Source organism: Crinia signifera, chromosome 12 (assembly GCF_055691185.1).
Source record: "Crinia signifera chromosome 12, ASM5569118v1, whole genome shotgun sequence".
In the NCBI taxonomy this organism is placed as follows: Eukaryota; Metazoa; Chordata; class Amphibia; order Anura; family Myobatrachidae; genus Crinia; species Crinia signifera.
Genome location: NC_139228.1, coordinates 57,439,041 through 57,465,773, shown reverse-complemented (window position 1 = coordinate 57,465,773; position 26,733 = coordinate 57,439,041). Strand labels below are relative to the sequence as shown.

At 46.4% G+C, this 26,733-nt stretch overlaps 1 protein-coding gene across 4 annotated transcripts; it reads right to left on the bottom strand.

The window, feature by feature from the left end:
- Positions 1-528: 528 nt before the first annotated feature.
- LOC146049794 (mitochondrial basic amino acids transporter-like) lies at positions 529-26,686 on the bottom strand. 4 transcript variants are annotated; one of them, XM_083166420.1, is made up of 5 exons: positions 26,481-26,686; positions 14,438-14,481; positions 12,334-12,385; positions 6,741-6,824; positions 529-2,727 (listed from the first exon to the last, which is right to left on the bottom strand). In XM_083166420.1, the coding sequence occupies exon 5, from the start codon at positions 2,692-2,694 to the stop codon at positions 1,984-1,986; it is 711 nt and encodes a 236-aa protein (XP_083022546.1). In that variant the 5' UTR covers positions 2,695-2,727; positions 6,741-6,824; positions 12,334-12,385; positions 14,438-14,481; positions 26,481-26,686; the 3' UTR covers positions 529-1,983. The 4 variants fall into 4 exon arrangements, with proteins under 4 accessions (XP_083022546.1, XP_083022544.1, XP_083022543.1 ...); XM_083166418.1 differs by having other exon boundaries at positions 12,349-12,385; XM_083166417.1 differs by lacking the exon at positions 12,334-12,385.
- Between the last annotated feature and the right edge of the window lie 47 nt (positions 26,687-26,733).

Genomic DNA, 26,733 nt, shown 5'->3' with positions numbered 1-26,733 from the left:
GGAGATTTGTCCAAATTGCTGAATTTCTCAGTGATTTTTGCCACTGGATTTAGAAGCAGCGATTTCTGGTTTCCCAGCAGCAGTGCCCAGCTCTTCCTTACACTTCTGCTAACTACCACCTCGCACTACTTCTTGTACAAGTCCTTCCCTCGTCCCCCACTTATCTGACTATTACCAGCTAATAAATGAATGAGAACAGACATATTTCTCTGTCCAGTCGCTGCTTCAGCAATATAAAGTTCTCCCCTGCACTTGATAAATATATATATATATATATATATATATATATATATATATATATATATATATATATATATATATATATATATATATATATATATATATATATATATATATACACACACACACACACACACACACACACACACACACACACACACACACACATATATATATATATATATATATATATATATATATATATATATATATATATATATATACACACACATATATATATATATACATACATACATACATACATACATACAACACATGATTACGGCATTTAAAGAACATACAGTAAATTATTTGTATTATTATTATACTATGGAAAAATAAATATCTGACATTAAACGCCTTTAACTGTAGCTAAAAGCCATATTCACATAATGCTCACAAAAGAGGCCTTACATTAGTGTAGGTCATAAAAGCAGCCAGATAAGAAATCTATACCACGTACCTGTGCGGGTAATTAAAAGCAATGGAAGTTTACTGAAGAGGGAGGGAGAGAGGTTTGCACAAATTGCACTGTAACAAGAACATTTTACAGCAAAAACAAGATTTATAAAAAGTCGACTTGTGTAGGAATTTAGGTCCTTATTCAGGATGGCTCGCAAAAGCTAAATCTCTAATGGATAAAACCATGGGTCTTCAAACTGTGGCCCTCCAGATGTTGTGGAACTACATGTCCCAGCATGCCCTGACAGTTTTGGCATGCTCTTATAGGAAAAAATGTGGCAATACATGTTGGAACATGTAGGTTCACAACATCTGGAGGGCCACAGTGTGAAGACCCATGGATAAAACTATGTGCACTGCAGCTGGGGCAGATGTAACAGGTGCGGAGAGTTACATTTGGGTGAGTTGTGTTCAAACTGAAATCTAAATTGCAGTGTACAAATGAAGCAGACAGTATTTACTCTGCACAGAAACAAAATAACTCACCCAAATGTAACACTGCACATGTTACATCCACCCCACCAGCAGTGCAGAATGGTTTTATCCTTTCTGTCCATTAAATAAGGAGTTTCCTTTTGCAACCCAACCCGTCACCCAGTTAGTTTATTTGCAACAGCACCACCTGCAGGATATCTCCTGATAGTGTACAATTCAAGTGTTTCCCTTTTGTTTTAATAAATAATTTAAGAGTAATTATGTTACAAAAGTGTCGACCATAGGCTGTTCCCATTTGGACCAACATATTTTGGACCTATTATCCCAATTCCCTTATATAAAGCTTTTTTTTTTTTGGGTAGGGGTTTGCATGAGTTTGTTAACATTTAAAAGTATGAAGCCGGTGGATAGCTGTAATCTATATGTTACATACTGACATATGCGTGTATCACGCATGACCGACGTTTCGGCAGTACACTCTGCCGCAACACCTTACAATCAAATATTGTAATATCAAAATGATTCAGGACTGACACTAGCTGGCAATGATTCAGGACTGACACTAGCTGCCAGCTTTCCCAAGTATCCATAATCTCGCATGAGATATATTTGCACTAAAAGTAGTCGCAACAACATTTATAGGGTGGTGACATCACGTTACCAGCGTCTGTGGGACGATATTCCCAAAGAAGGCCACATTCTACACCGCAGCGGCGAAAGCCTGTCTAAAATGCATATAAACCAATTATACATATCACTTATGTACATCATATTTATACAACTCGCTTATATATATATATAAAAAAAAACTCAACCGCGATCTGTTTCGGCATGGCACAGTAACGTTTACATGCTCGTCGGCTGTTGTATTGCCGGCCCAGCCTCACACTCGTTGATTGTGTTTTCCGATCTCATATACATGAGAAACATGGTGACTGTGGCAAAGGTGGCGGCATTTACAGGAAAGGCCCTGAGCAAGGTGGAGGTCAGACCTCTGGTGAATACTCTCCAGCCTTCCACTTCATAGCTCTTTCTCATGCAGTCCAGAATGCCGTTGTATTGGTTCACACCGCCGACACCGTCAGCCTGAAGTCGCGACTTGATCACGTCAATGGGGTAGGTCGATAACCAAGACACTATGCCCGACATGCCTCCGGCAAACAGCAGCTTGGGGATTATAAGGCCGTCGTTGAGTTCGCAGCTAAGGTACCTGGTCAGATAATCGTACGTCAAGAAGTAGAGGCCGAAACTTGGTGTCTCCCGGATGAACGTGGAGACCATGCCTCGGTTGATGCCCTTCATCCCTTCCTTTCGGTAGATTTTTACCAAACAGTCCAGAGAATTCGTATAGTGTTTGGAGCGGGATTTGTATTCTCCAGTTCCTTGCAGCTGCATCCTAGTCTTTGCCAGTTCCATTGGGCAGCAGATGACACACTGGATGGCGCCAGCCGCTGATCCTGCCAGAAACTGGTTTAACGGTGTATCCCTGCCTAGGTATCTCAGGGTGTTTCCCTGCACCCCAAACACAAGAGCGTTGATGAAGGTCAGTCCCATCATTGGGGACCCGACTCCTTTGTATAGTCCCCATGCCTACAATAGAAAAACAGACATAATGCCATCAAGTCAGATCTTACATTACAGAATGAGATACCCGCTGATTAGGTCTCATCAGTAATTTGTATTGGCCGTGCTTTGCAGAGAATACTATAGTGTTAGATCTAAACTGTTTTAGCATGGTGCCACTCCCTGCCGTTTTTAAAGGGCAAAATGCGCCCTACCCCTCTAGCAGCGCCTACCTCGCTTGGGGGAATCCAAGCGCCAACATAGATACCAGGCCTGCCCCCAACAGTGATATTGACAAGCCCAGCCCACACCCAGCTCTCCCATACCCCATCACCTGCCCCAAGGATATCCTTGAAAAAACTGCCCCTAGAGGCAGTGAAACGCGTTGGAAGCTGCTACTCTCAAGGCCCCTAACTGCCATTGTTGCACTGCACTTTCTGGATCCAACCAGCTGCCTTTATCTCATTACTATTGGAGAACTGCTTATTGGGAAATATCCACCTCTTTCCACAACCATCGTGATTCCTAAAGCGGAGAAAGTTTCATCTACTTCACCAAACGGAGATCGCAGCTATTCATGCAATCCTAAACGGATACAAGATTCCAAGGTGACCCGCAGTGGTAATTATATCTACCTCCAAAAATACCTTTTTGAATCCAGTGGAAAGCTAACTTACTCCCTCTTAAGAACTGTACCGTTCCAAATTGGGACATTATTTAGGCGGTAATATATGAGCGGATCCTAACCAATTATCTACACAGTGGCTTACAAAGGGCCGTATATGAGAGATTTTTTATTCATTATATTAATATGTAATTTTTATTGTGATTTATATGTACATTAAATGTTTTTTACTTTAATTCCTCATTGGTGAGCGCTACTTTCCTTTTTTATTCTTTACCTAGGGACCTACTCAGTCCCTCAAGTAGCAGCTCCACTTTGACCTCACATCCCACGGCAGCGCCCATCTGACCGCCCTAGGGTGGTCTTTTGTCTGTTATACAATTTTTTTACAGGTCAACCTTTTCCTGTGTCGACATTTTGTTAATGTCGACCCAGACCAGTGATTTTCAACTTGAGGCACACCTAATGAGATTTTAAAATTGGCAAGGTACAATATCAGTCCCCCACAGGAAAAAAATAACAAACCCATTGGCCCCACTTGAAAAAAAACCCATTCATACTGTCCACTATAGAACATAAAACACATATTTACCCCTTCTGCCTGTACGTGCAGCTCAATCTGACAATATCAACAGCATCTGCATGTACCTCAGTGTGTATGCTCAGCATTGATATATCACTCACTGTGTACCCAGCTTAACTTGCCTTGGCTGAGAATTGTGATCTCGGTAATGTGAGGCAGCAATGCTAGCCACTACACCATGTTTCCATCATTTAATACAAGAACTGTACACTTCATCCAGAGCCAATGTTACAAAGGGAAGCTTGTGTATAGTGGGTTCAATGTTCCCTATGGCAAGTGCTGTTTACTCTCCCTGTACCGCGTACTCTGCACAAACAGAAACATCCCGTGTGTGCAAACTACGGGTGTCAGAACTTACATCTCCTTTATGAGGCCTGGTGTAAAGATATATAGAAACCAGAATATACTAGATGAATGATAGAAGGTCAGTGGAGGCTTTCGGGTAATTCAGCGTAATTACTGGAATCAGGCCCTGGGCTGGGATTGGAAACTTTCCGCAATGTCCAAAGCCACTTGTAGCCAATGTGACTGCTCTGCAGAAGATAATCCCAGCAGGTAAGGAGACATCCAGTATGGGCAATTATTATCCATCTACTGAAAGTTACACAAGGACTGCCAAAGGGCCCAAATCAGATGTCCTTAAATTCACGGCCTTTCCGATAATTCAAAATGGTTATTCATTGTTAGTGATGTCACTGCTGCCCAGTGAGGTCACTGGCTCCAAATTACTTCAGGCGACACTTTCATAATTCTCAGTGATGCCACTGGCTCCTAGTTATGTCATGCTACACTCTCCTGCTTATCAGTGAAGTCACTGGTTCCTAGTGACTTCACAGATACACTTGCCCGCATCTCAGTGATGCCACTGGTTCCTAGTTATGTCATGCTACACCCTCCTGCTTATCAGTGACATCATTGGTTCCCAGTGACTTCAGGCTACGTACTCCTGCTTATCAGTAAAGTCACTACTGCCAGTGAGACCACCTGAAACTATTAGCAGCAAGAGCCATCACTGAGACAGGAAAGTTCAGCTTGAAGTTGCTAGGAGTCAGTGACATCACCAAGACACAGGACACTATAGCCTGAGGTCATTTAGCAGTAAGTGACATCACTGAGATGCAGGAGAATGCTGCCATGAACTTATAAGCATCTCAGTGATTTCACTGGCTCTTAATGACGTCAGCAGTGGCGTAACTTTCGGAGGCAATGAAGACATTGGCCGCCGGGCGTTAGCCACTAAGTGGGGTACTGAGGAGCCGGCACCAGGAGCCTATGACTTCTGCAGTGAGCGGTAACGCACCTGCTGCTGCAGTTGTCACAGGAAAGTAGGAGCCAGCACCACAACTATGGGGGCATCATCTGACGCAGGAGCCAGATCAAAGTGAGTGCCGAGATCACTGCTGCAGCAGCCGGGTCATAGGTGCAGGTTAGGGATGAAACTGAAAGTAAACTACAGTTCCTAGCAGCCCTTGCTGCAGGAAGCTCAGGGCTGCTGGGAGCTTTAATTTACTTTTAGAGTCACTGTAATGCGGTCAGTTCTCCGGCAACCAGATGAAGAGGGAGCTCATCACACCCCTCCCCAACCTCCCAAGAGTTTTAATGAATCACCCTAGCAGGCTTCGAGGAGCAGTCCGAAAAGGGGGCAGGGCTAAACGGCAGGCTCTCCAGCATCATGGTGAGTGTGACAGGAATGTGCACTGTATATATTTATCTGTGTGTGTTACTATTATACTGTATGTGTGCAACATTTATGTATGCATACAGATGTTTGACTATGTATTTTTGTGAGTGAATGTATAATATATATATATATATATATATATATTGTCCAGAGATGAGCAGCACATCCTCGACGACAGTTTAAAACGGGGTGCCATCCATAACCGCAGAGGTCAATCCATACATCCAGACGGCGGCACTCACCCAAAAATAATTCTTAGAAGCAGTGGTATGACCAACGTTTCGAACCTTTATTTAGCGGTTCTTCATCAGGATCATATATATATATATACACACACACACACACAGACAAAAGAGGGGATTCATGCCAGGATATAGTACGTAGAAGGATGCTTTAAGAGAAGGGGGTGGTGTCCATAAATAAATGAATTGGATAGAAAAACACTTCCCACTTACAAATGGGCGTCTGCACGAGACCAGGGACAGACAGTGGTGAACCGTCTGTATAGAAGAAAGATATTTAAAAAGTATATGGAACTCGGCGATCTGTGTTTTGTTAAAAGTGAAATGGACCAAGGTGAGTAATATCAAAAAAAGGCAGTACTTGTGTATTATCTGGGCACCCAATGTTGAAAATTGTAGGCTGACGTGGACTGGTGGATAGTGTTTGGTGATGGGGGGGGGGGGGGGGGGACGGACGGACGGAAATCCTAGTTTCAGTTACTACATTCTGGGGGTTGCAGGTGCTGTCTGTAGATCTGGGGGTCACTTATGCTATGTATGTGTAGTTGGGGGGGGGGCACTACCATCTTTGCCATCTCCGGGCACTTGATATGAACTTACGCCACTGGTCGTCAGGATACACTCTCCTGCGTCCCATTGATGTCACCGGTTCCTAATGACTTCAGGTTACACTCTCCTGCGTCTCAGTGATGTCACTGGCTCCTAATGACTTCAGGATACACCTCCTGTATCTCAGTGATGTCACTGGCTCCTAATGACTTCAGGATACACTCTTGTATCTCAGTGATGTCACTGGCTTCTTATGACTTCAGGTTACACTCTACTGTGTCTCAGTGATGGTTTGGGTTCAGCCAAGAAGGTTGCTCAGACCACTGTACATAAATAACAGATTTAATACAGATTACTTACTGTTTCCTGCTTGATGATGGACTGAAAGCAATGAATGGTCCCACGGTAAAGGGGTTTTGATACACTCTGAACCTGCAGTCGCACCTAAAACGTAAACGACATTACATTACACTCCTGTATGATGTACCATGGCTATACAGCAGATCACAATAAATCAGTGGTCACCGCATAATACAACAGTGAGAAAGGCACTTTTTGTTTTGTTGAACCCTTGTAGTGGAACTGAACTTTCTTAATAGTAAGGATTCCCAGTCAGAATACCGGAAGCGGAATCTCCAAGGTAAGTTATTTTGCCCTACCCCTAACTGACCCTTCCTGAAGCCTAACCTCTGCCACTTCTCCTACAGCCTAACCCTAACCACCCCCACTTCTTATACAGCCTAACCCTGACCATTCTATACTGCAGCCTGACCTTAACCTCCCCCACTCCTCACCATTGTATACCGCAGCCTAACCTCCCCCACCCCTCCTAAAGCCTAACCCTGGCCATTCTATACCGCAGCCTAACCCTAACCTCCCACACTCCTACAACCTAACCATGACAATTCTATACCGCAGCAAACCCTACCCCCTCCACACACACACACACACACACTCCTCCTGTGGCCTAACTGACAATTCTATACCGCAGCCCAACACTAACCTCCCCCACTCCTCCTATGGCCTAACTTGGACCATTCTATATTGCAGCCTAACCCTAACCTCCCCCACCCTTTCTGCAGCCTAGCCCTAACTGTCCTACACCAGCCAGAAGCTTCTTTAAAGAGGAGGATGCTCCCATGCACAACAGTAACGCCACACACACCACGCCCGATTTTATTATTTCCATGTATTGTTTAGAAGCCCACATTTGAGAATAGCCAATTTTATAGAACTATAAAAGCCACTGTGACATTTTTTTTTTTTAGTGTATATACATATATGTGCTATGTAAGACTGCTTACAGGGTCAGTAAGTGCAGGTCCCCACCAGTTACACTACATATAAGATGGCATACAGTACAGTACACGAAATACTTTGCAGTTACTGGTACAATTTGGGCTGACAGTACCAACACAAGCATCTGCCCCTAGGCACCTGCCTAATGGGATTTGGACCTCTGACCGCCGCCTAACCTCCTCCACCCCTTTCTGTAGCTTAAGGGGTTGATTTGCTAAAATTGGATGTTGCTATGGGCAACCAATAAGTAGATTCCGGTTGGTTGCCCATAGCAACACCCCTAACCATCAACACAACGCATACCCCTAGTTTAATTCAATATAGAAAAAATTAAATAAAAAAAATGTAGTATAAATAAGAACTGTCTCCAACCAATCAGAACAATTAGCAAATAAGGACATGCCGTTACCCCTAACCAAGTCCATAGCCTCCATCATGGCCGTGCCCATCTCCCAGGAGGCCACACCCTTTTTAACCACTGAAAGTCAAAGTATTATTAGTGTCAATTCTCCAGGGGCAGAAGAAATGCTGCTGTGCTCTGCCAGACAATCTGGTTACAGTCACACAGGCCAAACACACGTGTATTATCCTGTATCCCTGCACAATAATTACACTTCTTACAGGACAAAACATTGCTACACATGCAGATGCCACTCAGAGCTGTTCAGATGGGCCAATAAGTGGCTTGGTTTGAAAGGGGAGGGGTGGGTCTCAGACCAATGGAAACTCCTTAAAGAAACCTGTACAAATAGTGAAGTCACATGTTTACCCAGACGGCTCAGTGTTCCGTACAACAATGCAAGGTTTCCGGACTAAGGGCCTTATTTTAGTTCACTCTTTCTGACAAAATCCTTCTTAGATGGGCAAAACCATGTGCACTGCAGGTGGGGCAGATGTAACTTGTGCAGATATAATTAGATTTGGGTGGGGTTTTACTTCAAAGTGAGATCTATATTGCAGTGTAAAAATAAAGCAGCCAGTATTTTCCCTTCACAGAAACAAAATAACTCACCCAAATCTAATTCTCTCTGCACATTTTACATCTGCCCCCCTGCAGTGCACATGGTTTTGTCCATCTAAGAAGGATTTTGTCAGAAAGAGTGAACCAAAATAAGGCCCAAAGTACACAATGTTCTGCTTCCTATAGTACAAGGGGAGGCGGAGAACATTGTATGCAGGAACGCATTCCATACATAATAAAACACACTGCGCCTCCCATACAAGTAACTAGCTTACCATAAACAGGGGGAAAGCTACAGTGGATCCTGAATAGGTGGTTCTACCAGGGACTAAATCTGGGACAACCCACCGAATGGTCCAACGTTCGGTAAAGTTTATGCACAGATGAGTTTTTGCATACACACTTATTAATTGGCCGACCGATATTGCTGGCAACAGGGTCTGGTAGAGAAGTCACTGCAGGTGGATTCTACGGCCAGTAAATCAGGCAAGTGCACACAGGCATATATGGTGTTGCACTGTCGATGGTATAGATCTGAACGACATAATTCGTTGGCATATGGGCTGTACACGGGCCGGTACACTTAGCGATATATTACGCAGTGGGCCCGATTCATCTTGAGTTGTAGATTTGTGAGGATTCGCAAAACTACAACTCTCCTTGGCAGCATGCAGGGGGGTGACCAGCAGAGGGCATTGGCGCACCCCAATGCCGGGTCCCCGCTAGCGATTCGATTGCAAAGTTTTGCAATTGCATTGCTAGTATGCGAATGCTTTGCTATATTCTGTGCAGCCAGATGGAAGGACATCATCTTACGGGTGGCATCAGCAGTGTGTGCTGTAGTGGCATCAGGCAGCTGTAGTGACCCACCCAGCAAACTGTCTGGACCACACCCTGCAATGCCCCATTGACAGCTAGTCAACTATTAGACTGTGAAAATGCGACCGCGGTTTAAGAGGGCACTCGTGCGCTCCAACATTGACACGCATTGCCGAATAGCAGTGTTTGGAAAGCTGCATGGCCTGCTGAATCAGGCCCAGTGCCAGCCCTGCATTAGTCATACATCTGGAAATAGTTTTGGCCACGCCATGCCACCTGCCACATAACGTAATGCTCAATCTGCAGCGTTTCACACACTTTATTCCAATTCTTGTGTGGCCGTAATACTAATCTAGTGCCCCTGGCACCCTGCTTGCTTGAATAAGATGCAGAATATGGGAACGAGTACACCGCTATTCGTGGCATGATACGCAGTGCAAACACTATGTGGATGAGGACACATCTGGCAAAGGCCACCAATATTGTCAGTATATAGGTTTCTTTGTTTTGGAGTATCGCTTTAAGCAGCAGAATATTGGATGCGATAGGTGGCTCAGCGTTTGATTTGAAATCATCAATGGTTCATGGCCGGTGTGGAATCGATATGGAACCAGATGGTTTCCCTCCAAAACCGATGTTTGTTTTTTCCAAGGTGCCGGAACACGGAGCATAGCTTTGTCCCCAATAACCATGGGTATTGTAGTGCACAAACATTGTGGCATGTGACTGGTCATAGACAGATGGATTATAGCAGTGATTCTCAACCTCGGTCCTCAGGGACCCCCAACAGTGCACGTTTTCCAGGTCTCCACACAGAATCACTGGCGAAATAATTAGCTCCACCTGTGATCTTTTAAAATGTGTCTGAGTAATGAGTGCACCTGCCGGGTGACCTGGAAAACGTGCACTGCTTGCGGTTCCTTGAGGACTGAGGTTGAGAACCACTGCACTAGACTAGTGGATGTATGTAGTCACTGCACTGGGCATCCCTACAGCCCAAGAAGAGAGTCTGTTCTTGGCTGCAATACAATGGGATTAGATCTGGCAGAGTGGGAAACCATGTTGGTGGCGGAGCCTATAGCGCTGTGAGCAAGGCCAGCACCAGTCTCCTGGGAGGATACTGTGCACGGACTTTGTATTATGATGTGAATATTTCGCCCAGCATTGGAATGACTGGATTGCAGGAGCCTTGCCAACAGGATATTACTGAAGGACACTACTGGGAACATATTGAACCGAACAAATGCAGATTAGAAAGAACAGTTAGCGATTGAGATTTATACCAAGGCTACATACAACCCCCTCCCCGCTCTAAGGACATTGGAGACCTGGTTCTGTAGGGGTTCTCTATTGTCCAGACAAAGTTGCCAGCCGCCTGGAGCAAGAACACCGTTCCCATTCTAATGGGGCCTACACATAGCGAATAAGGGGTAGGGATGGCCATCGTTGACATTGCCATCAATGGCAATTCTGAAACTGGCCATTGATGGTGCTAAACTATGCAATGGATGACCATTAATATTTTTACATATCGATGGTCAACCATTGTGTTTGATTGATTGGCCTGTGGGCCAATCAAAATATGGGGAAGGGGAGGGGCTTTGTGGGTGTCAGGGGAGCGGAGCTATGCTCTGTGTCCCGGCACTTTGAAGAAAAAAAAAAGCAAAACATTGTTTTGCTGTTCCATCGATGGAGGGAAACCATCTGGTTCTCCCCCATTGATGCAAAATTATTCGACATCGGCCAGGAACCATCCATGATTTCTAATCATCGATGGTCGATGGCCATCCCTAATAAGGGGTAATGTCTAAGCAATCTCACTAGAAATGCCCCTACATCGCTCCGTGTGTAGGGGCATAGCGATGTGCTGCACCGTAGTAGTAGTAGTACGTTTATTTATAAGTGCATCACTATCGCCAGTGTTCTCCATGGCCCGACAGATTGCTCACAGCACATCGCTGCGCACTGCTTGTGCCGATTGCTCTTCGCTACATGCGTATTAGAAAACTGCACATCCCACGAGATGCCGCCGATTTCAGCTGCCGTCACTATGAGGTTTTGCTGTAGTTGTGGCCTTGTATAAAGCAGTCACTGGCTGGGATCATCTGGCCACAGCAATACCATATGTGACAGTATACAGCAGAGATTTATACACAGAACTCGTACATAAAGCTCATGGCCTTGTCCTGCCCACATGGTTTCCCCACCGCAGATCAGGGTGAACAGCCACGTTCTCCTTTCAGGGCACATGCAGAAAGATGGCGGAACCCAAAACGCTCCATTGTGCAAACGTATCAATGTATTACAAGCATGATCATGCAGGCTTCAGTACAGATGCCACTGTTTCTCCATGGGCAAAGTGCGCCTAGAACCCAGAGACATTTGAATTTACAGCTCTGTCCGTCCCCACTTGTGTTACTACATATACAGACAGCTACAGATCTCGGTGCCCCCTGACAAATATCTATTTCATTTACACCCTGGGACAGATGGACTAAGCCTTGGAGAGTGATAATCTGGAGAGATATAAACTACCAACCAATCCGCTACTGTCACTATTCAAACACAGCCTGTAACCTGGCAGCTAGGAGCAGATTTCCATTGTGTAGTTCCCCTTTTAATACAATGGTTACTCTGGAAAGGAAAGACAAAGAGACAACGGGTGGTCTCTGGGGGAATAACGGTGACCATGCAGGGAGGCGGATGATTTGTGACCACACACTACATAATGCGGATTTACAAGCCCGGGACACGGACACAAGACAGAAAAAAAAATCAGAAAAAAAACAAAAAACACATTGATCCTTTTATTCTGCTCCAGATAAATACAGAATTATTGGAGAATGAATCAGTTTGAATGAAAGGAGAAATCACCTGGTCTATACTTACTGGCAGGTAACTCTGTGGGAAGAGGCTTATTCCTCATCTACAACAAAGTAACATTTATAAGACATCCCCTAGCTGGGAGAGCAGAGGAAATGAACAGCAACAATGTAACAGCAACAAAATACATACAAAAGGACTCGCAGGAGGCAAGTGGCATTTTGGAAAACATTTTCACCTTAAAAAAAACAAACAAAAAAAAAAAAAAGACATTCTCAATGCCCTTGGATACCGCACATTAGTATCCAATACAGAGCAGATCTGTTACCAAGGGCAATGAAGAGAAATATGATGCAGAAGTGGAAGGTGGGAAAAATGGATATAAACGTGTGTGGCCTTACAACCAAAGTATAGCTTAAACTGGATTGCCCAGTAAAAGCCAAGTTTGATTATAGCTTCACTTCGTAGCTGTACGGCAAAATGACCTGCATTGGCTTTTAACAGGGAGATCCATTTAAAATTAGGAATACGATCTAGTTCAATCCACAGAACGTTTGGATAGGTTGCAAGATGGCACGAGTTTATATCAGTTTACCCACTTCCAGAAGATATCTACAACTGGTTTTCCATCAAGCAGCAGGGTCATGTTCATTACTCTTGGAAATAGAATCCGCTCTGCTCATTGTATTGGATACAATGAAAAGCAGAGCAGCTCTGTGTCGTATCCAAGGTCAATGAAGTGAACTTTGTGTAGATTGCAAAAAAAAAAGGCAGCAGAGTGGGCATGTTGTAAATACCACCACTAGTATAATAAAGGTTATGCTGGTCCCAAGTGATGTAAATTGACAGGCCATTGTGGGCAAAGGGGCCAGTAATAATCCATAGAAAACTGATCAAATCATTATCGCGTACACCTATCGGGCCGAGGAACAGTTGTGAGATGCTGATGTTCAATTAGCTGCACTTGCGCTCCACGGTGTGTGAGCAAAAAGTCACAGTTGACATTGAGACCCAAGGTGAGAGAAGTGTACTGGAAAAGGTGGTCCACCTTATGGACTTGTTATGGGAGTGCTGTGGGTGTGTCCCTGCACCTGTCAGAGCTGCTGATGGCCCGACAGACGGAGCATGTAAAAAATACACCAGGTGGTATTACGGTATTTACAGACAATGTCAGTGGTTGGTCCCAGTCCTTACACATTCATACGCATGGGTGTACCCCAGGGAGGGGCTGCAGATAGGCTTCCATTGATAGATGCAGCTACATCTCCGCCCACCTATAAATCAGGCCCATTGACCGGCGTGTGCAGTCCACAAGCCAACCACATTAACGGGCATTATATGCAAATCCAGTCACTTAAAGATGGATGGGATGGGAGGATGAGGCCTTGTGTGACCAGATATAAACATGGATAGCATTGTGCGACACTGGCAGCTCCAGACGCAATGGTCTCTTTAGTCCTCCCCTCATGTGGAGAGTGAGCATGGGGTATAGAAAGAGAGAGAAATAGAGAGAGATCCCTGGTCAGTACTGCACATGCTTAGAACATGTGTGCACATCATCGGGGTAATATGTATTACAGTCGCACCTACAATGTGATGGGGGGCTGGGGCGCACTCATGAAGGCAAAGCATATCTGCGTCACATCCAAGGGCAATGTCACCTGATGATATAAACATTGGACTAAAAAGCACAATGGGCAGCTAGAATGAAGTAACAGTGTATAAAGCAAAAGCCCAAAACACTAACGTAATTGAAGTATTGAAACCCTATAAGCCAGGGGTGGCCACACCGGTCCTCAAGATCTACCAACCGTTCATGTTTTTCAGGCAGCCTGTGGCTCTATGGTAGGAATGAATGCCGCATGTTTGAAAATGTGGCAGTTAGTAATGACTACAGCTGTGCACCAGCTAGGTGAATTGGAAAACGTGGACTGTTGGTAGATCTTGAGGACCGGTTTGGCCACCCCAGCTATAAGCCATCGGGATGAGAGGCAGCCGAGGCTGCGCTGAAACCGGCTCTATTCTGCCTTCACTGACAACCATCAGATTCAGGCACATTTACCGGACATTCAGCAGCAAATGACATAGGCCATAAATCAGTGTTTCTAGGAAACATAGAATCCGTGGTAAATGTGCGTGTCAAATTAAAACTCACCTTTACAGTATCGAAGGGATGTCCGACTAGTACACCAGTAACACCTACATACAAAACAGAATGAGGAGATTAATGATCTGTTCCCTGAATCACCAGTATAATGTCTGATCGTGTAATGCTGCTTTCAGACCGCATAACTGGCTTTGACCCTGTATTTGAAAACGTTTCCAAAAACGGGTCTGCCAGATAAAACCCCTTTCACACCGCAGCTCTTAAACGGTATATTACTGTTTAAGTGCCGATTTTTTGACACTGGCAGACCCGTTTTTGGAAACTTTCCAAATACAGGGTCAAAGCCAGTGCAGCCTTCAGCCCTCCCCTCCGTGCAGCTCCCCCTTGCGCGTGTCGACACCCCCCGCGCATGTCGACACCCCCGTGTCGACCTACCCCCCGTGCAGCCGGTACCTCCGTTGTGGATCCCGGCACTGCAGTTCAGTATGGTCGGAAGCACTTATGAAAAAAAGTGTCTTTCAGAAAATGGCTGCCCCATAGGAAAACCGGTACTTATGTAATATCTGGGCTCCCGTTTTTCTTGTGAGACCGAGTCCCCTTGCGGGGCTCGCTGCGCTCGCCACGCTTCGGGCACGGTGGCTCGCTGCGCTCGCCACACTATATAAAATCAACTCCATGCGTAGTTGGATAGTAGGGGTATGAAAAAATGAGGTGCATTTAACATGGGAGCCCAGATAATACATAAGTACCGGAAAACCTGTTTAAAAAAAACTGTCTTTCGTATGGGGGCAGCCATTTTCCAAAAGTCACTTTTCTTATAAGAAAAGTGACTTTTGGAAAATGGCTGCCCCCATACGAAAGACAGTTTTTTTTAAACAGGTTTTCCTATGGGGCAGCCATTTTCTGAAAGACACTTTTTTTCATAAGTGCTTCCGACCATACGGAACTGCAGTGCCGGGATCCACAACGGAGGTACCGGCTGCACGGGGGTAGGTCGACACGGGGGGGGGGGGCGTCGACACGCGCGGGGGGGTGTCGACACGCGCGCAGGGGGGGCGCGGGGCGGCTCTAGTGCTGTGAATATTTAATGAGCACTCATTAAATATTCACTGCGCTGAATTTAGGACCCAGCTCATTGGCTGGGTCCTAAATACCGTTTCAGACCCGATTTTGAGCCTAAAATACCGGTTCTGAAACGGGTAGGACCCTGCATTTTAACCGGTTAGAAAAAACGGTATTTTCTAACCGGTTAAGTGGTCCTGCACCTTTCAGACCGCACAGATTACCGTTTTAAAACGGTAAAAAAACGGCAATATACCGTTTACAAAGTGCGGTCTGAAAGGGGCATTACAGAGCCACTCTCCCGAGATAGGGTCACCTAATAGACATGCTTCGGGTCAACCACTGAAGGTAGACATGGCATTAGGCCACAATGGGAAGGTCGACAGACATAAGATCGACATGAGCGTTTCACTTTTTTTTTTAGTCGACGTGCCGACAGGCGGTATTTCATACCCTACCATCCACTACTGCATGGTGGGAAAATATAATAGTGTGCCGAGCGCAGAAATGCACCATGCCGAAAGCATGGCGAGCACAGTGAGCCATGCGAGGAGACGCAGTACACTTAGACTGTGTCCGTGTCGACATTCAGGACAAAATAAAAAACTTATGTCAACCTTTTGACAGTCAGCCTTTCCATTGTTGATTTAATGCTTGTACCGACCCCGACGGCTTTAGCCATGTCGACCTATTTCTGGTGTCAACCCAATGGCCCGTACCCCATTCTCCTTAGGCTGGCATGGATGACCGCAGTGACACTAGTAGGGTATATGGCAGTAGCTGTACGTGCTCTGTGCATTCCTCCACGGCACAGCGACTGCAGTGCACAGATCAGTCCTTATCTCTTGTACAAGGTTTGTTTGCCTTTTAATGGGAAAAAGGGTCACTACCGCCAGTCTGCATTTCTCTCCCGCAGCCAGGCGCTGTCACTTTCAGAGGTTACATGTAATACCTCCCAAGTGGTCCGATGTAGGTGGGACAGTCTGGATTGGAAGGCTCGGTCCCAGGTTTCAGCACAGCTGAGCCACAATACACTGATAGGTGCCCATTCAATGCCATGGTCCCAGCAGTGAATGAACATGGAGGGTGAGGGGCATCTAGGTGACCATACCCTTGTGGCAATACATACTGTCCCAATTTTTAGAAACCAAAGTTAGGAGGGGTGTCAAAGCATCAACAGTCAGTAGGTCCATGTCAACCCTTGTCAAAATGGACCCCCCCTAATTAGTGTAGGTAGCACATACCCTTGCTGTGCCCCCCACATGTTACAGTTTCTAACTGCAGTCCACATGGATTATAAAGCATGAAAAAGTTCAAAATAAAAAATACATCACGAAAAACTCACTTTGACCTTTCGTTGATATCAACCATATCGAGTCTACCCATCACCCAGACATCGGTTAGGAGACAGGTATAATATGAAAGATAACAAGGGCATCGACTAGTCCAGTGATGGCTAACCTTGACACTCCAGCTGTTGTTGAACTACACTCCCCAGCATGGCCTACATCAGGGCATGATGGTATGTGTAGTTCAACAACAGTTGGAGTGTCAAGGTTAGCCATCAGTGCATCAGTGACTTTAGCTGCTGGTAACCCTGGGCGATGTACAATGTGAGGCCCGAGGCTGATTCCACAGTTTGTTTGTGCTGAGTAAAGGTACTTTCCAATGGTGCGTTATAAACTCCTGCCGACTTACTAGCATGGTACAGAAAGAACGAATGCTACGTGCATCAAGAAGCCGAGGTCATTAGCACTGCGAAAATGTTAAAATAAATAATTAAGCATTTTTATATTTAAAAGTAGAGCAAAAAAATTTAACACCCTGGGGTCATAGCCAAAAAGTCCAGATCCAACAATATTGTCCCCTCCTCAAAGATCAGGGAGCCAGCTTGCAGTCTGTGTCCAGGGCCCTCTCCTCTCTGGCGGTCAGCTTTCTAGTGAGCACCAGCAGACACTGGCACTGTGCTAGAGTCTGCTGCTGATATGCAGGTCTCCTGGAAAATGGTGCAGAGACCATTCCAAAATGCTGGGAAAACTAAAAGGTGACCCTTAAGACATTTCCCATCTGCAAAACTCAGGAAGATTCGGACGGATGGAGTCAAAATCCCGGCGGTCGAAATACCGACGCTGGAATCCCGACCGCCGCAATGTCGGCAATTTCTCCCTCCATGGGTGTCATAGAGAGAGAATAAAATAGTGTGCTGAGTGTAGCGAGGAACCTTGCCCGCTGCGTGGCAAGTGCAGTGAGCCCGCACGGGGGGGGGGGGGGGGGGATCCACGGGGGATTGCACCTTCTAGAAGATAATAGTATCTGATTGGTTGCCCATGTGAAATAGAAATCCCATTTTAGTAAAGTTCCCCCTTACAGTCTGTGCAGAAGTTGCCCAAAGCAGCCAATCAGCTTCTGTCATATATTTAGCACAGTCCTGGAAATGGCAGCTAAAAGCCAATTGGCTACTTTAAGTAACTCCATTTTCTCGCTCACAAAGGATTGATACATCTCCCAGTATATCAGTGGAGAGATTGCCCATTAGAAGGAGCCCTGCATGTCCCTTTATATGGAAGATGGACTTGGACCTTATTATCCAAAGCTAGACCCTGGCTGTGGACAGGTATCCCATGAACAGCCCACACGCCTCTGGAGAGGATACAAACAGCAATCCAAAATGGCTGCCCCCATTTACCGGATCCACACTAACTCATACATGGCACCTGGTTACTGGTCTCCACAGCCAGGGTCTGCTGGCTGTAATGCAGAAGAGTAATAGGATATTTATATGCTCACAAACATCTACACTGAGGCCTTCGGATGTCCTGGAGACAGCTGTATGGCCAGAGAATCCAATATGTGTCCACATGAACAAGCAAAGGGAGGTCGCAGAGTTAGACAGCTGTAACCGGCCGTCTAAGCGGCCAAGGGGGTTATTCAGATCAGATCGCTGCTGTGCAAATTTGCAGACCCTGCGATCAGATAGCCACCACCCACCAAAGTTATATCCCGCCCTGTTCAAGGCTGCGACTTACTGTCAGAAATATCGTCCATCGTTGCCCAGATGCAAATCTATTCGCAACTCACTAACCAAATGATTTTTCCCAGTTTCCTATCAATCAACTCACGTACGGCAGCGAAAAGATCCAAACACAGTAGTTCAATAATCGTCTGAATAACCCCCATTGTCTCTTACTAAAGCCTGGAATGTGTCCCCCTCTTAGAACAGGGTAAGTATTCCGGTTTTGGCACGCTTAAGTGGAACACTACAATGGATCCCTTCAAAATAAATAAAATATATTAAAGGGACTCCATGCACTATGGCTCCCAATATAGCAGACTGCTGGACAGCGGCACTCAGAAATAAACACACAGGCATGTGTACGTGTGTTTCTGTCTGAAGTGCTGCCGTCCAGCGGTCTGCTATATATATATAATATATGGGATGCAGTTAGTATCACGGCACTTTGTCCCTCTATAGGTGTCCACGACACCCATAGGAGGGAGAATAAATTAGTGGTGAGCACAGCGGGCCGGCAATGGGGGGCGGGCCGGGCCACGTGTCCTCCCCCCCCCCCCCCGTGCCGCCCGCTCCCTGCTGGGGGGATTTCAGCGCGGCACTACCCGGCATAGTATCGCCCGCACACATCCCCCAGTGCCGTAGTAAGTATCATCCGTACCCTCCCCCCCCCCCCCCCCCCCCCGCGCCGCCCGCTCCCTGCTGGGGGGATTTCAGCGGCCGCGTAGTATCGCCTGCACCCCCCCCCCCCTTGTGCCGCCGTAAGTATCGTCCGCATCCTTCCCCCCCGCCCGGCGGGCGGCACAGGTTTTTTTTGCCTGGGGGAGCTTGCACCAGCCCTGTGTATGTATGTATGTATGTATGTATGTATGTATGTATGTATGTATGTGTTTGTAATAAATTGTTTAAATTTACTATTGTGATTCCTTCAGTGAAACCCAGCACATGTATTTTTTTCCCTCATTTCCCTTTAAACAGCTCCATTAATATTAACATGGAACAAAACAGGCAACGCAAGGGTGAGAGTGGAAATAGATCTGGCAGAATTGGAGCGGCTATTTTTACACCAGGATACCTTGCAGATGGAAAACAACCTGACTGCAAGGCCCTATACGGTCTCTGCGACCTTAACTCTGTGTGTACAGGGGATAAGAGATCTCACCATGGGTCTGGTTCAGCCATGCTTGCTAGGATGCGTGTTTTCAGAACTGTACGACCAGCTCTGATTCGGCTCCCATGTGAAGAGATACTGCAAGCTAAAGAAGCCTAGGACCTACATATGCAAGTAGCGCTCGTGTTTTAACCCTGTCATTTCCAGCCAAAGTGGAACATACACTCTATGGCAGGGCTGGGCAACACCAGCCCTCCAGATGTTGATGAACTACACATCCCAGCATGCCTTCCATCAGTTTCAGCATGGCCACATAGCAAAACTAATGCAAAGCATCCTGGGTTGTGTAGTTCATTAACATCTGGAGGGCTGGTGTTGCCCAGCCCTGCTCTATGGGGTCTATTTACTAAACCTTGGGAGAGAGATAAAGTACAGACCAGTCAGCTCCCATCATTTTTTTTAAAATACAGCCTGTAACATGGCCGCTAGGAGCAGATTGGCTGCTACTTTATCTCTCTCAGGATCAGATGTATCAAGCTTCAAAAAGTGATAAAGCAGATGGAGTGATGAACAACCAGCCAATCAGCTCCTACCTGTCATTTTTAAAACCCAGCCTGTAGCATGACAGGTAGGAGCTGATTGGCTGGCTGTTTATCACTCTCCATTTTATCACTTTTTGAAGCTTGATACATCTGGCCCTCAGCGTCATATTCTGTGGGTAACAAGAGACATTTCCGTGTAGAACATGACCATGATGTATACGGCTATAAGTGCTGATGGGGATATAGAAAGCAGGGGCCAGGCGTTACGCCGTGTCCTTAACTCCGCTCTTAGCTTTGTATGTACAGAAATGCATAGTAGCATGTTGTCCACATGTCACCTGCACTGTGATTGGACGCATTTGGGGGGTGTGAGTGAAACGTAATCCTGAGGAAATTCCTCATTTAACCTTACAATCTAGCAGAGCGTTAACAAACAGGTCCTGCAGGAGCCTCAAACAAGTCTCTGGACACCAGCGGCAACTTGCTGCAGACGTGTCACACACACACACAATTGTGCACATGTATGACCCACAACTTACATTTTTCAGTGATGTTGATTCTGTCTTGATTTATACAGTTAGGACCACATGGCCTAGGCACTGATGGGACCAGGCCTAATTCAGTAATCGTGGTCACGGATTCTGTATAAAATCCCGAATGGGTCATAACACCGACAAGGACAAAATCCCGACATTTAAAAGGATGGGTGACACTCACAAATAGGGGCAGCACGGATGGTGTAATGGTTAGCATTACTGCCTCACAGCGCTGAGGTCATGGGTTCGATCCCCACCATGGCTCTAACTGTGCGGAGTTTGCGTGGGTTTCCTCTGGGTACTCCGGTTTCCTCCCACAATCCAAAAAATATACTGGTAGGTTAATTGGTTTCCAACAAAATTAACCCTAGAATGTCTATGTGTGCGTGTATATGTGGTAGGGAATATAGATTGTAAGCTCCACTGGGGCAGGGACTGATGTGAATGTTCAAATATTCTCTGTAAAGCGCTGCGGAATATGTGTGCGCTATATAAGAAACGGTTAATAAATAAATACCGACTTCCTGCCAATCACCTTGCGTAGCAGGATTGCCTCTCCGGCCCAGTTACCAATGCACATCGCTCCGCCAGCTGGTGGCCCGTATTCCAGTACAAGTAGCCCGGTTCTAACATTTATTTTTTTTCCTCTTTTTCAATAGGCAACTTGTGCTTGGGTCTCTCTCAGACGGTCACATTGGAAACAGTATGTCCCTTTCACAGCCAGCCTGTTATTTATGGAGCTAGGCCTTCACCCGCAAATCCTGCCGCTCAAACCAACGTGACTGGATTCCCCTATTTTTCCTCCTTCCGCGCTTAAAGGAACCACCTCACAGACAGCTTTTGTTTGGTTCTAAGGGGGCAGAATCTAAAGCAGTGGTTCTCAAACTTGGTCCTCAGGACCCCACACAGTTCACGTTTGCCAGGTCACCCGACAGGTGCATTCATTACTCACGGACACATTTTAAAGGAGCCACAGGTGGAGCTAATTATTGCACTTGATTCTGTGAAGAGACCTGCAAAACATGCACTGTGTGTGGTCCTGAGGACCGAGTTTGAGAACATGTGATCCCATGGGCCAAAGATAGAGAACTATTCTTGTTTTTTAATTAACTTTAAATCGTGCCATTATTTATTTATATATATTTTTTTGTGGGGGGGGGTGTCTGTCTCTGGTTTAGTTGGGCCCTTGCGACATCCTGGACAATCAGAATTTAGCAGAGCAGAGAATGAACAGCGTACTGCCATCGGAGGGGTCTCTGGCTTGCAGTGTTAGGGTCAATTCTGAGTGGACAGCTCTTTATTTAGCCCTCCGACTGTAAAAATATCACTTTTTTTGAACTGAACTGTTGCCCAACTCGCTATGTTGCGAGTTCGCAACGGTGACCGATGTTTTCTGCCTGCGCATAATCACTTATGCGCATGTACAAGTCTTCACTGCGGGCGCCCTTGGAGACTTGCATAAGTTTAGGGTGCAGGAGGAGTTGCCCAACTTCCCAGAACCAAAGAGGCTCATATTCAGGAGCATAGGCCTATTTGTTAGTCCATGGAGGGGGGATCTTGAAGCCCAAGATGGCCGATAACGGAGGACAATAGCTGACACTTACATACCATGTACCTTTTACAATGCTCTATGGCCCTCATTCTGGTCTGGTCGCTATGTTGCGAGTTCGCAACGGTGACCGATGTTTTCTGCATGTACAAGTCTTCACTGCGGGCGCCCTTGGAGACTTGCATAAGTTTAGGGTGCAGGAGGAGTTCGCAACTGAACTGAACAACAACTGAAGCCCAAGGACGCATGAGGGGTTTAAAATGGAACTCTTCCCCTCCCCCCAGTCATACACTCACACTCTGCCCTGAGCCCCCGACGCTACAGCTAGCTGACGAGGTGAATGTTTCATTCTGCACCAATTTATCGGACGTTATCCAAGGGTACATGGCTAATATTATGGTCTGACATTTGCATTGAACCCAACGCTCAGGTTTAGCAATTTGATGCATAGCTGTCACGGAGGATCAGTTTTGCAGTCCGAGCCACAGCCAACCAAAATCACCAGGAACTAGCAATACCTCTGTGACGCACCAAATCATGACCTGGTTCCTGAGACGAGAGCTAGAACAGCTGACACGGTCAATGACCTTTCTGTACCCAAGCATTTAGTCAACTTCCCAGAACCAAAGAGGCTCATATTCAGGAGCATAGGTCCTATTTGTTAGTCCATGGAGGGGGGGGATCTTGAAGCCCAAGATGGCCGATAACGGAGGACAATAGTTGACACTTACATACCATGTACCTTTTACAATGCTCTATGGCCCTCATTCTGGTCTGGTCGCTATGTTGCGAGTTCGCAACGGCGACCGATGTTTTCTGCCTGCGCATAATCACTTATGAGCATGTACAAGTCTTCACTGCGGGCGCCCTTGGAGACTTGCATAGGTTTAGGGTGCAGGAGGAGTTTGCACCTGTGTTTCCTGGGCAAACCCTCGAAAATGCTGGTCATCTCCATGTGAATGGGGGCAGCTACCGGCCTTCTGGGGGCAGGCGGCTGTTCACAGAGCAGTGTGCTCTAAAGGCACCAGAGAGTGATTTAGATGAGCGAGAGCTTCAAAAAGTATTCGATGGTCGGCAACCATCGAAGGATTTCAGTCACCCACACAAGGCTGCGAATGGATGTTTATGCAAAACATTGATTTGCAGCCCTTCAGGGAAAATCAGCGATTAGCGGGAGCCAATCAGCTGCACAGCGGGCGGTGCTACAAGACTCGCAATGCAGCGAATTAACACTGCTTTGCAAGCTAACCAGAATGAGGTCCTGTATTTGTTACAGTTATAGTTTGCGGAACTGCGTTCCCCCCAGTTATTTCTCGTTTGCTTCACGGGGCCGAATTTCAGAGGCAGTTTGTCTTTGGGCACCAGTATAATCTATATGTCATAAGATGTTTGCTAAATGCTGTAATGTGATATTTGTTGTAAATACCCCTTCAGACTAAATTGTAAGCCTGCCCGGTCTATATAGCTATATAGACATAAATTGCTTCTTGTGTACAGAACAAGGGGACTGATTCAGGTTGGATCGCTAGGCTGCCTAGCGAGCACCTTAACCAGCAGTTCGGTCTAAGAGCGTTCACTAAGCTTAGCCTACACGAGAACGTTGTGCCTCTACCCACGTGCGCCCATTCAGTCACAGGTGGAGATGCGACAGATCCGCGTAACTTTGAAGCGCCAGCAGCTGCAGTGGCCGTCAGGAATACGCACTTGCATTTAGATTTTCTGTAACGCCCTCCAGACTCAGAAAGCCACAGTACAGCGCCCGTCTTTTTCTAACAGAATGGGACGCACATCGCGGCATGCAGATCAGCCAGCGACCCATGATCGTAACTGAACAATCACTGTTCAGTACTGCTGCTCATGAAATGCATCGCTGTAACTGGGTTCCCTGCCCTGATCTACATAACCGTACACCAGGGGTGGCCAAACCTGTCCTCAAGATTTACCAACAGTTCCTGTATATCAGGCAACCTGCGGATCTATAGAAGGAATGAATGCAGCAGGTTTAAAAAAGTGACAGTTAGTAATGACTACAGCTGTACACCAGCTAGGTGACTTGCAGATGTAAACCGATGGTAGATATCGAGGACCGGATTGGCCACCACTGCTGTACACTGTGTTACTAATTTACTAACAATTACTCAGTAAGAGGTGGAGAATCCGGTTTTGGCTGTACTCTACCAATGCTGGAGAGATCAGAAATAGCCCCAAGCACGGATTATGCAACAGTAATTGCTAATACATTCTTCCTATTAAATAGATGAATGCAACCACTGTGTTACCGCTCTAATCAAATACTAGGCCTATCAGGAACAAATGCAATACACAAACATAAGAATGGGGCGGAACAGGAGGTAGTTTCAAATCTGGACCTCATTATGGTCCAACTGCATTCTTCTGGCCCTTAGTTGGGTTATTTGGTACAAGGGGCTAATTACAGGATCCAGAGACAAGAGATACAAATGACCGGTGACCTTCCGGTACCTGAATACAGATTACAGTTTGTTGCAGAGTTGGGGTGGACTGCTGGAAGTGTAATAGCCTGGCTGGAACTCCTCATGCCACCAATTAATGGGCCAAAGAAAGGACTATCGATCAGTATGAATGACAACTGCACTATGGACACCATTATAGTTTAGAGACACAGGTGCAAAATCCCATCTAGACCACCCATCTTCCATCCAGTCATGCCACGCTCTACACTGATCTTCTCGTAGACCGCCTCTTCTCTGCAATGACCCAGTGATGCTTCCTCAAGGCATCAGGCACTCTGTAAATTAAGGTTTACCTCCACACTGTAAGAACAACAATGCCACTGATCTAATCAGCTCTTGCCTCCAGCTGCTGTTGGGCTGATCTGCAATTCCAATTGTGATAGGCGGGGTCAACTCTACACTACGGGGCAAGGCGGAACCTGGCCATGTTGGACTTTTGCAATGAGCAGCAGGAATTCAAAATGTGAAATGCTGCTGGAATTATTCTTATTTTCCTTACTGACGACCCCCGTCCCAGGTCCTAGCTGTCCACCTCCTTGCATGCAAAACTAAGCGGCCTTCATGGTGGACTACTGACATCAGGCAGGTGTCTAGCGCGGAAGTTTCTGTGCTACGTAACCACCGTACGTAATTCAGGCCCAGTTCTCTTTGTGGAGTACATAGATAACATAGGTAGGAAACACAAAGACTACAGATTTTTGATTCTCCCATGGAAACATTGGGTTGTCTGATGCAATCCGCAGCGGCATACATTAGCCTTCGATGCCTCGGCACAGGAGACTTGGACACAGTTCCCCGCTGCAATCCTCTTACAGAAGCACACTACTTATATCACATAATGCTCTGCCTTGTTGGAGGTCCAAGGTCCTTCCACTAGGCACAGTACATGCACTGCATCTATACCCATTGTAAGCACACATTGTGGACGTTTATTTACACTGTAGTAGCTTGTAAGTGGCAATGCCAGGAATTGCAACGTAAGTGCCAGAGGTATTAACTCTGACAGAAGCAGCAATGTTTATTTATAAGCTCCTGCCACCCACGCACATATATCACTGGCTGCCTCCTGGTCTTGTGACGTCGAGGAGTCATCATTCAAGGAGTCTCTGCCAACATACGCTGAGGCACCACTAGCTGCCCCACAGCGGGTCATAATTGGCAGCCACTGAGGAATAAATCAGTGAGCAGTGCCATCTCTGGAAACAGGCAGCTGTAAGCCAGGGCACCCACCTGTAATAAGGGCATACACAGTAGCCCATGGCAGCAATGACATACTCTGTGCCCTGTAGCTGGCTGGCACAAACAGTATATTAGCGGCACACATTTCCCATTCTGTCATCTCTGGGCACATTGTGGGCCTGCGTTGCCCTCCATATATAGGGACAGCATATTCAGGAGCACTATGATACAGCAATTGTACAAAAGCAGAAGTGCCAGCCACACAGATGGCACTGGGGGGGGGGCAGCCTACCAGTATATTATTCACATCATCCTATTACAATATTTGGGTGGTGCTTGTATAATAACAAGACACCATAGAATAATATAGGGATGGGGTGTACTGCAGATTCAGAGCAATCAGTGCCCAGGGTCACCTCTCCAAGAACAGAGGCTGCCCCTGTTGAATCAGAAAGATGCCAGCATGGTAATAATGAAGGGGGCACAGCTAAGTGGTACCCTATGTGCATGCTCTGCATACCCCCATGTGCATGCTCTGCATAGTGTCCATGCTGCTGTAGTAAATCCCTGCATATGAATACCGCATGCCCACCCCAGCCTCGACTCTCACCTCCTGCGCAGCCAGCCAGGAAATCCAGCGCCATGCCTCCCGGGAAGAGACACCGAGCCTGCGCTTCCGTGTGCTGCCCAGTCCCAGCTACAGGGGTTAGTGAGAACGGGGCTCTCAGACAGTACGATAACAGCAGCAATGCCCCCTCCCCCGGCCGGTCCTGTACTGCGCTCTCACCCAGCTGCTGCAGCTCCCGGCGCCGCCCAACAAGGTGCAAATGTCCTTATGTGAGAGGCGCGTCCTGTCCAATCAG